The sequence below is a fragment of the Alligator mississippiensis genome, chromosome 1 (genome assembly GCF_030867095.1).
Source record: "Alligator mississippiensis isolate rAllMis1 chromosome 1, rAllMis1, whole genome shotgun sequence".
NCBI lineage: Eukaryota > Metazoa > Chordata > Crocodylia > Alligatoridae > Alligator > Alligator mississippiensis.
Window position 1 is genome coordinate 125,862,333 of NC_081824.1, and position 12,169 is coordinate 125,874,501.

Consider the following 12,169-nt stretch of genomic DNA (forward strand, 5'->3'; position numbering starts at 1 on the left):
TTTTTCTATGATTTGGGTCTCTTATCTAACTTATATAATGTGTTATTTATTTTATGACCAAAGGTTCCCTGAGTTATTAATTCATGCTAATAGTCTAATTATAGCTCAGGTCTTAGTCATGTCAAGACTCTGACTACTAAACTTGTAAGTCCTGAAATATCTCTATTTTGTGTAACTACAGAATGGTTTTATATTCCTATGGTTTTAGGAATTACACTAAAGCACTTTTAGAAATTAGTTTATTTAATTCTAGCTCATTTCATTATGTAAGAAATTATCCCACTCTAGAAAGGGAATGGATTAGACAGTTGTAGATCTCTTTCTCTAACTTTTATGATTCCAACACAATTTTTTTTGCAAAATATATAGAAGTGAAATATTAAATGTGGTGGAAAAGGGAAGAAAGCAAAGAACATCTAGTGAATATTTGATGTAGCTGCTCTCTTATGTGCTAAGATTAATCACTAGGGAAACTTCAGAAAGTAGTATGTAGCTGGTCTGGCCCTGGGCAAAAGACATACACACTCTTTCTTAATATGGGTTGAGAGTAAATTCTGAGAGTTCCTTAGCAGCACCCCCCCCCCCCCCCAGATGTTACTTAGACCTTTTGTTACTAAAGTTTGAAATGTAAGGTGCTGTAAGATCCATTGCTGCTAATAGAAGGGCAGGTAGAAGAAGTGAATAAAAATACCTTTTTTTTTTTAGTTTGCACTGTGCAAAGTTGTTTCCAGGGTTTCTTTTCAGATGTGGATTTTACCAGTTATCCATGCCTTCATAACTAGATTATGACAATGAGCTTTGCATGGTGCTATCTTTGAAAAGTACTGGGAAATTTTACCTAACAAAGAATGAAACTGTCTCCCTATGCCCTGATGTTTCACAAATGGAGTATATATTATATCTGTTCTCCCAAGACAATGCTGAATTCCAAATAATTCAGTGTTCAATTCATACTATTAGTTTTGATTTAGCAAACTGTTTATTGTTTGGTCCTGTATACTTAAAAAATCTTCTCTTCATACTTCAACCTATCAGTATGGATATTCAAACTAACAATCCTTGGATTTTTTTTGACCAAAGACCAAACCATTTTACAGGGAAAATCTGCAACTATAATACTCAACCTTGATACTGAAATTCACTTTCCCTTTTAATCAGTTGCAGCCTGAGCTTATTGATATTCAGGTCATTGTACAAAGCCTATCTGTTTACTCAGATTTTTATACAGAAGAGATGATTTCTGGTAAGTTAGGAGATTTTGTGGCTAGATAATTGTATCATCATTAATTAAGTTGGATTCAGTTGATTTGTGTAATAATACATTATAGCTCTTGTGTAATATTTTAATGTAGGGGACATCACAGATACATTTTTATATGTTAAAAAAGCCCAGCAAGTACAGAAATGGCCTGAAACCTTATCCAGGATCAGCTATACAAGTTGTGTAACAGGTCAGCAGTTACTGTACTTGTTACATATTATTAATGCTTTTTCAACTGCTACTAAAAATGTGCCCAAGCTAAACAGCCCATTGGGCTAGAATGATTAAGGCACACTAGTTCCAGTAGACAACAGCACACAAAGTGGCCATTTACAGCTGGGTTGATTTTGGCAGAAGTCCAGATTGAAGTTTTGAATTCATGCCTTTTAGGGCCACAGCAGATCAGTTCTGCCATCCTACCCCTACAGCAAATGCTATTTATTTTTCCAACTAGTATTTATTATATCAGACCCTATATATCTGCAAAATATTTTAGTTAGGTTGTAGCTTTGAGACAAATGTCCTGCATCTCAGTAAAAGGGTTTATAATTGTGACATCTTTGTGTATATGGTATGCCTCCATCAACAATAAGCAGACTGTAAGAAGTTTTTCTTTTCACTATGGAGAATGTGACATCACCTATGGTTCCACCTTCTTTTCTCACGTTCTATATGAAATACTTCCAATTTTGTTTTTGCTTCACACACAGTGTTCTAAAACAACTAAGGAATTGGAAGAACATTTCTAATTTATGTGAAAAATTTGTAATGAATTAAGTTTGGATTACTGGTTAGTATCACTGCAACTATATTGCCAGGCAGAGCCTGAAACTACTGAACATATGGAAGACTATACTGCATTCCTCATTTGATGGACTCTAGATCCCCTAGAGAGTGTCAAAAATCCACAAGATGTCCCTGAATACTGAATATTGCATTGATTTGGATCTCACACTTATCTGAAAGATATTTAAAATCACAAGTAGGCAGATAGATAGCTCCCTGCTGACTGAGTCTCTGCAGAAATATATGCGCTTTACTTATTTTAGAAACTATATGAAATTTAGCATGCTTGTGAAATATGCATAAGATACCTTGATTTCAGGCAGACTAAGAGTATGTTTGATGGAGAGTAATAAAACATTTCAACTTTTTCCAGAATTCTATAAAAATATTGCTATAAGGTGCATATGTCAAAAAGTAGAATTTCCCAGTGTAATTTAGTTTTGAGTAGATGCTGCTACTACTAGTCTCTCAAAGCATACTGGTGATGCCTAAATTTACAGTCTTTTTCTATGTGGTAATCCCACAAATGTCAATAGATTTACTGACTGAGGAAGTCCTGAATAATCCAACCTTCTATAGGAATGAATATGCAGAAACTAAGAAAGGATTAATTGGTTAATTCTCTGTTCTTAGCAATTATAGCAGGTAGCTGGAAACAACCAGACCTATTATAAATTACATTTCTTTCTTTTCTCCCATTCTTCCAGTGCTGCATGAGAGGACTGGGATGAGAGAAAGTTCAGTGAGTTGGTGATAAAACACAGAAACCTGAAGATGTTCCTGACACACTGATGTTGTCCTGAGGCACTAAGACATCAGTTTTATGGTGTACTCTAGACATTCTGGGTCATCACTGTGAAAACGCAGGGGGTCTTCATGACAGCTGCCCCAGGTCCCAGGTACCTGAGACAACAACACAAAAACACAACCCCCTTCAGTCTCTTGCACACACCAGATGGAAAAAGAAATTGTGGGGATGCCTTGTGCTCTACCATAATGGAAAAAATAGTCTGTTTTCACCAAACCAGTGGTGAACCCATATTGGGCTCTCCCACTCACCAATCTCTCTCACAGTTCCCTTCTTTCCATCCCTTTCTCCAAACACAAACTGCACATCCCCTCCCATGCTGTTCACAGTTCCCCCTTTGTCCTCACAGTTAGTCTGTCTGCCTGGCTCTGTGCTGGACAAAGATGGTGAGTTTAGAAGGCAGAATGACCACATCAAGGAACAGAGCAAGATGGTGATGGGATCTGACTCTTTTGTTGGCTAATCCTAGTGAAACTCATTTCACTCTTAGTGGGGGAATAAGTCATCACATGAATAGGGCAGACATGGTTTGTGTGTAAAATATTGTCACAACACAATATACATGTATTGTACAATATGTGTGAGTATGTGTGTACGAGGGCTGTGACTGAGAAGAACAGGGCAACATTTCCAATGGGAGGAATTCAAGTGTTTTCTCTGCCAAAGTTAGTACTAGTAAATATTTTACTTAAACAATTACAGAAATAGTTCAGTTGTTTTTTGAAGGAGTATTGTGCCAAATGTAGAGAGTAAAATGAATTTTAAAGTGTGAAACAGAGGGAATTTATTCCTGTTTTAAGTGCAACTCTGAATGCAGCTTAACTAATGGAGGCAGCACAGATGCCTTCTCAACAGAGTGTTTGTGCCTATTCATATACATGTCCACACCCATGTATATTTGGAAGAGAAAGCAGTTCAGGAATTTCTTGCTAACCCAACCTTTCCATTATTTCCTGAGTTATTACCTTCTGATCATTTGGTAATATGACTAGTGATTAGTTATTACTTCATATCATTAGCTTGTCCCCCATGTGTCACAAATCACAGTAAAAATATATATCAAGACTTATTATAGTTGCATTTCTATGCTGGGTGGTCTTTAATAATGAATGTGCCTCAGATAGAAGCTGAACATAGCAAATAATCAGCTGTGTAAATGTAAAAGAGCAAATATTGACATACCAAAAGGAAAACGAGTGAGACCATATTCATCACAAGCCAGTCTCTGAATGCTCAGTAGTTAAAACCTTGTCCTTGTCTCCCTTTTTAAAAGTAGGACAAATATCAGCCTTGACATCTATAGAGTTCCCAGTGGTGTGGTAATCTAAGTTTAACTTTCATACAGTAGAATAAAACACCTGAGACCTGGGGTGGTGATGTCTGAATTATGATTTTACAGACTAATATATATATTTATATATATATTTATCTGACGTGCCTCTTGCACACCTGATCTAGATTCATCTTGACCTGAAAGATATCATCTTGATTTCTTCCTCTTTAACACGTGGTTTATTAAGAAACCTTACAGAGGAGCCAGATTTGCACATTTGCCTGTGCCAAGTACATCTGAATGAGAGCTCGCCCCCCCCCACCCCCCCAGCATCCTTCTCTTGTTTTTGTTCTTTGTGCAAGGGAGCAGAAGATAATGAATTACCGTGCTGAAAGACAGACACAACACAGCCCTATGACCAGCACTGTTTTTCTGGGCTATATTTCTTTTTCTTGATTACCAGACAATAGCTCCAGAAATTTAAGGAGGGGGAGAAGAAATGACTGATCTTTATGTATGAGATAATGGATGAGCCTTGAATGACCTGTTTTTTTCCTTGCGGTAAAACCGTGTTGAAGGAAGAGGGCGCTAGTTTACAGCCCATCTCCTTCCCTCTGCCTGTGCTAGTGCTGGAGCTCGTGTTAACAGGAGAACTGCCGATGACTGCTCTCACCCAGGAAGGAGCGAACTGTCTCTCTGATTCAGGTACGTCTCAAGTTTAATCCTGCAGATCGACCGAGATTTAAGCTTCAGCACCGCAGACAAACAAGATGCAGACAAAAGACACTCAGCAGGCACCTTCCAGGTCTGTCTGCCTCTTTGGCCAGTTTGAAACGCCTTTTGATCTTGTGGCCACACAGCCAGGAGGAAGGACTGGGACTGGTGACTCCCCCCAGAGCATCTTCCCTGCCTCTCTCTTTCTGCCACTCTCCCACTCCTCTCTCCCTACCTTTCAGGAAGGGGAGAGAGATCCGAGGAGGGAATGGTTGGCTGGCTGCTGAGAGACCCCCTACGCTTTCCCGCCCCGGACCTGAAGGCAGGCGGGAAGGTTGGGGAGGAGAAGCTGCTGCAAGAGGAGGTTTGAGTGTCTGCCTGTTTGCGTGTGTGTGTGTGTGCATGCCTCGCGGGGGTGTGATCTCGGCTGGGGGAACACGCGGAGGCTGAGAAGTTTTGGGGGAAGCTCTCAGCCCGGTCCGGGAGTCGCCTGACGAGAGGCGAGGGACACCCGAGCGCTGTCCGGGGTGCTGAACGCGGGGCGCTGAGCGCTGTCCGTGGTGCTGAACGCGGGGCGCCGAGCGTGGTCCGGGGTGCTGAAGGCAGCACCTGTTCCGAGCCATCGTCATCCTGCAACAGGGAGCTGGAGCCCGGCCGGGCCCGGCAGTCCATCCCGCCTACCCGGCCGGCAGATGCCGCCGATCCCCTCGCCATCGCATTCAATAACTCAAACTAGATAAGCGCCTGGCTTGTCACCTCTGCATGCCTAGCGTCTGCAGGCGAGGCGGGCATGCCAGAAAAGCACATCCCTACTTTGTCTGTGGTTGCCTTAGTAACTAATGTGGATTTCCCCCTCCCCTATTTGCGCCTCTTGCTGGCTTATATTTCCCCCTCCCCCCCCCCACCCAGAAAAGTTACCCTCACCTGTAATGGATCTATATGTGTCCCAACTCCCTCCTCTGACCTTTAAATGACATTTCCATTGACTGTACAAAGATTTCTCTCTTTCTTTTACTTCCAATTGTTTGGAGTCTTGGGGGTCATCTGCTTAAGTGATAAGAGCAGAGTAAAGTATTTATCCCCCCCATGATGACCACTGAGTTCGAGACAAGATTTTATCCAACTGGCGAGCCCCAGAAATTGTAAAACTTGTCAGATAAATTATCATTGCTTTCAGAGACAGGACCTTGCTTTGAATGCATGTACGTGTACAGGTCTGTGCATGGGCATTGATGTTTCTGTGTGTGAGAGTGAGTGAATGTGTGTCTCAAGGAAGGACTTAGGAAATGTACATGGGGGAACCTCCCCTCATGCAGATTGATTTAGGCTTTGTCTAAAATCAGTCGTCCCTCTAAACTCTTTTCTGATTAATATGACCTTCATTGGGTCCTGCTCTGACATCGCTTCCTCTGCTAAATGTGCTCTGTTTTCCTCTTTCTCTGCCACTAGGCAATAATTCACTATTACGATGACTTCTCATGCATCCTGAAGTGATTTGCTTTAAAACTCTGCTGCCATGGGAGTTGGAGCTGCTTCGGAAGTGACAGGGGAGAAACGGATACTTCCTACATGTCCTTAAACAATGTGCAGACAGGAGAAGCCCATGAAATTTGTCACCTGGATCTGGATGACATCCTGCAACAAAATGATTGGAGTGCTGCTTGTCTTCTTCCCTGCTATCTTCCTAGAGATAGACATCCTCCCCAGAAACACTGGCAGAAAGATCTTACTGTCAGGGGCTTCTTCCCAGCGATCGGTAGCTAGAATGGATGGAGATGTCATCATAGGTGCCCTCTTCTCGGTCCATCACCAGCCACCAGCTGAGAAAGTGCCAGAGAGGAAGTGTGGGGAAATCAGAGAGCAATATGGCATACAGAGAGTCGAAGCCATGTTTCACACTTTGGATAAAATTAACTCAGATCCGGTGCTACTGCCCAATATCACACTGGGCAGTGAGATCAGAGATTCCTGCTGGCATTCCTCGGTAGCTCTGGAGCAGAGCATTGAGTTCATAAGGGACTCCTTGATCTCCATAAGAGACGATAAAGATGGAATCAATCGGTGTATATCTGAAGCCCAATCCCAACATCAGGCCAGAGTCAAAAAACCTATTGCGGGGGTCATTGGTCCAGGCTCTAGCTCGGTTGCTATCCAAGTGCAAAATCTGCTCCAGCTCTTTGATATCCCTCAGATTGCTTATTCTGCAACAAGCATTGACCTGAGTGACAAAACTTTATATAAATACTTCCTGAGGGTGGTCCCTTCTGACACGCTGCAAGCCAGGGCCATGCTTGACATAGTCAAACGATACAATTGGACCTATGTATCTGCAGTCCATACTGAAGGTAGGTATGGAAAAAGCAATGCACATAGAATCAGGGGAATAATTTTCCTTCCCATCCCTTTCTGCCACTCCTTCCCTCAGATCTAGGAAGTTTCCCTGAGCTTTTAGTGTCAGGCTCCAAAGCTGCTGCGTGGGTTGTTACACACTATAGATTTATACAACAGGTTTGTACCTTATACTGTTCCTTGGGAAGGGAGGTTTACTCCTTGGTAACTAGCTGCGATCATCTGGCTGTCTAGGAGTGCTTTCTACTAAGGAGACACCAAGTACTTGACTTTAAATTTGAAAAATGAAAAAGCCTTGTAGCATATTTATTTGGTTTGTTTTCCCAGAGAAGTCAATTCCAACCAGTGGGAGATGGATAGCAATCATTTTGTATTAACAATCTAGCTTGCTGGCAAAATTCAATGAAAAGGATGCAATTTGCCCCCTGCTACTGTGGGATTTGAACAAGAATTTATCCTCATAGCAGTGTACACAGCCTCTAGACTTGGGTTCAAAACTGTCAGGTGGATGGCTTTAAGCTTATACACTTTATAAAACTTCATAAATATAATCTCAGGGGGAAAAAGCACACACAGAAACCCAGTTGTGACCTTCAGATTTGACCCCTTCCCTTTTTTTTTCATTCACAGGCAGAATGATTCATACCTACTTCAATTTAGAACAGCCAATCCCTTCTAATTAAAAAGTTAACAGATGTAAGAATCTCAGGCTGAAGTTAATAAGGGCACAAAATCGTTCTTAAAGAGAAAGTGCCAGTTCGGTAATGAAGTGTGCATATTTTCAGTGAAGCAAGTTCCCAGATTTGTTTCATTCTTATTCAGGCAAAACTGTCACTGAAATCTGTGGAAGTTTTGCAGTTTTATCTGAGTAAGAACTGAGTCAACATTGAACAAGGTTACAGGATTTGGCATTATGTTTGTTCTATATGAATTCTCCAAACTAATTTCCATATCTATAGACACAGATATGAATCCTGAAGACATTGCTCCAGTATGTTTTATAGAAATGTTTTGTAAGGTGTGGAGAGACATCTGTGCTATTTCACAAGCACATAAATTTAATATTCATTTCTGTTTTAATGCTGTGTAAGGAACAGTAAAAATCTTACCATACAGAGACCATTTGCAACCAACAACTTTAATTATCTTTAAGTGAAGGTATTGTAAGATAATAGTATTTTAAAATGGAGGTTTTTTGGTTTATAGATGGACAATTGTTTTTCTTAAAGATAACCCAACACCTTTTAGCAATTAATAATAGATAAGCAATATTTTCATGGTACATCAGTATGCCATTTCTATAGTCTAATTATGTTGGAAACAGATTTTTTAAAATACAGAATTATAAAACTGATTTTTTTCTGTTTTTGTACAATATAGATGTCAGGTAATTCATCTATTTGACTAAATCCATATGTAGATCTGATCTATGACTCTTTATATCAGTTAACTAAATATATTCTTTTCTGGTCTCAGAAACTGAAATAAAAAAGTTGAAAACTTATAGTGCTACTACTAAATAAAGTGAATGTCAATAAGACTTGCAAGTACTAGATTCAAAGGTGAATTGGCTTGACTTGGACATTTAAAACATCAAAGTGCTGCAATTTTAAAGAACATAGGACATTTGCGGTTCATTTTGTAACCTGTCACAGATGAAAAAACAAAATGTTGTATAGGGTTGTACATGAGCTATTAAAATTCTTGGTTGCTGGCAGATGTGATTAGTTCTTGTGACAGATCAGGGTGAAAATAAACATTAAGGGACTGATATTTAGTTGGTGTCAATTGTCATAGCTCCATTGAATGGATTTCAAAGGAGCTATAACAGTTTAGACTGGCTGAGGATCTTCCCTCAGAGATCTCTTCCTTCCCTTCCCTTCCCTTCCCTTCCCTTCCCTTCCCTTCCATGTGCAAATAAAGTCTCTTTAACAGGAATGTTTTTTTGTCTTGAATAACACAATAGATTATTAAGATTGTTTGTTAATTCATTTTTTTAAAAGATCATTACTAGAGACTTTTCAAGGTAACAATTTCACTTGCTGCCTGTGAGAACTGATTAGCTACCCAGATTTAAAATATTGTTGATTGGGTGGTTGTTGTAGGGCATTTTTTCTGATATCTAGGGTGTATTTTTTGGAAATATTATATCAGTTATATAAATATTAAGGTCGTTTCTTCAGTATCAGTTTTATAATTTTATAGATTATTCAGGTTTATTACTTTTTCTCTTTTTGCGCTAAAACCTGTATTTAATATGCCATTAAAGAATTAGAAATGTAGCTATTGTACTGGATTAGAAACATTGAGCAACACTGTTACACCTATGTTGATTTCTTTCCCCAAAAATGCAATAGTTATGAAACACCCATTTATGAAGTACATGGATTCCAGATAATTTTTTTTCTTTTTAAAGTGAAATTAGCAGTTATGAAAAATGCTGGAACTACATATCTGTGGTTTAAAATTCTATGCATTAACTTCCAGGGGTTGTGCTGGAGTTTCTGAAAGGGGAATGCAAAATACCTTCCCACTTTACCTAACCAACACAAGGACTGCTCTCAAAAATAGTTCCTGTGAACAGTGACTGCTCTATTCTTGCTTCCTCTGAGAATAAAGGGGTGAAGAATGGTCTAACTCATTCCCCCTCTATGCTGGCTGACAGAGCATGATTAACCTACCAGGAGTCTAGCATGGTAATTCTCAACCAGGGTGCCATGGTACCTTGGAGTGCCATGGGATCCTTTTAAAAGTCCTGCAGGGTATCTTGTAATACTAGCACTTTTAGGCATGTAAGCACCTACACACGACTTACAAGATAAACCCAGGGATTTCAAATATGAATCCATTTTGTCAGAAACATTCTGACCTGTTATTGTCTTTAGAAGTTCTTTGCAGCAGAAAAATCACTTTATTTTTTTTCCATAGTCAAAAAAGGAGTGAAAGCTAAGAGCTAGCATTTTCCAAGGGGTGCTTTGAGTCTAACAAGGTTGAGAACCACTGCTCTACACCATAAGGATGATGTAGAGCAGTGGTTCTCAACCTTGTTAGAAAATGTGCAACTGCTACAGAATGTGCAACCGCTATGCACAACAAGTTTCCAAGGCGAGACTGTCCTGAGGTATTTAGACCTGGCACACTTTTCTCACAGAGCTATATGGAAAACATTCATATTTTCATTAAATGTGCAAGCTGTCATAATGCAGATTTGCATCACATTATTTTAAGGTCTTCATACTTGGTTGGATCAACTGTGGGAAGGAAGAGATGGTTCCACACTAAATCAGTCTTGCCCTCTCTCTGAGACTGACAATTCTCAACTAAATGTTTTTTGTTTTGTTTTGTGTTGTTTTATTTTGTTTTTTGTAATACCCTGCCCACAGAAGGATGAAGTAAGTCCACCGATTAATTTGACATAACCATTGATCAGTCACCAGATAGAAATATTCTTCTTCAATATTCTCAGGTCAATTCATAGAGGTAACAAGAGGTGAAAGACTCCCAACCCTTTCTTGATATCCTAAGACATCCATTTAGTCAAACCTAACTCTTACAGTTTCACCAACTTTACCCTCAGGCATTCCTGCCTTGAACAATTCAGATCATATTAACAATGCCAAGGTGAACAAATATTGGGTCTTTTAATACATAAATAGCACATAAATGTGAACTTGCTCACACAAAGATGTTCACTATAATGAATTAGCTCACCATAGCTGGCTTAAACATACACTGCCATAATAGTTTAAGTGTTCCACTTCATAGCGCATTACCTTTTTGGTAGTTCATGACAGCATATTCATCTTATTATTTAACATTTGAAGTTTCATTCTTTATCAATGCACAGGACATGTACAACTTCCATTAATGATAATGAAATTTAGCACCATACAATCTGTGCTGATTAATGAACAATGGATCTCTTAAAGAAACATCATACTCCTGTTTGCAACATTAGTTTCAGAGATATTGAAACATCATGGAAAGGTGCCAATTACTATAATGTTAGTTATAAATAAATCATTGTTATCAAGGCTGCATGTGATTCAGCTAAAAATTCCTTTTCAGGCTAAAATTGACAGGTAAGTCTAGTGCAGTGGTTATCAACTAGGGTGCCATGGCAGAGAAGTGGAACTGCCCTATGCTTCTCATGTACAGTCACACTGCAAAAGGCTGGAGCATGAGCATATGCCTCTGCCAGCCTTAGGATTAGTTAAAGCAGACAGGAATGCCCAGTCCTGCTGCAGCCCTTGCTGGGCCAAGCCCACACAGGATCGCTTGGAAACAGGGGGGAATGGGGCAGGTGGAAATATTCCACTTTCCTCTGTTCCCAGGAGGAGCACATCAGGGGGAGAAAGGGTTGTCAACCAGAAAGATATGCAACATCAGATAACCCTAATGCAGGCAGGAGAGTATGCTTGTGCCACAGCCCTTCCCAATCTGGCTGTGCACAAGGTGCATGATAGTTTCACTCTGAGAACCACTAAGGTAAACTGAGGCTTCACAACTGTGATTCTCACCCAGGAGGCTGCCGGATTCAGAAAAGTCATGGTGGAGTTCCCTGAATCTAAAAAGGGTGAGAACTACTGGGCTAGTGCATCTGTATAAGTCAAAGGCAAGCCATGGTGCTCAATTTATCATGTATCTCAGATGAACACAGCTGCATATCAGGAAACTGCATTATTTTCAGAAGATGCAACAGTTGTGAAATGATGTGAGAAAATCTATGCATCTCTCTGTGCAATTTGCATGGCCATATCCCAATGCAAGGCTTTTTCTAGGCTCTTGTGTTTTCAAGGAGCCATCAAAAATTGTTCAGTGTGCAGTTTTTTGCATGTGTGGGTGTGCAGCCTCCAAGCATTTATGCCTGATTCAGGAAAGTATTTCAGCTCCAAAAAACCACATAAGCACTTGCTTAACTATAAGTGTATTTATCTCACAGAAGTTAAGGGGCCAGAGGCACATGCTTAAAGTTAGG

The 12,169-nt window shown here is 40.0% G+C and overlaps 1 protein-coding gene across 1 annotated transcript in view; it reads left to right on the forward strand.

Moving 5' to 3' along the window:
* Positions 1-4,717: 4,717 nt before the first annotated feature.
* GRM1 (glutamate metabotropic receptor 1) overlaps positions 4,718-12,169 on the forward strand; it is a 311,031-nt gene continuing 303,579 nt past the window's right edge. The window contains exons 1-2 of the mRNA XM_014605565.3: positions 4,718-4,833; positions 6,292-7,187. Of these exons, the coding sequence (XP_014461051.3) occupies positions 6,425-7,187 (763 nt within the window). The 5' untranslated portion in view covers positions 4,718-4,833; positions 6,292-6,424. The remainder of the gene's footprint in view (positions 4,834-6,291; positions 7,188-12,169) is intronic.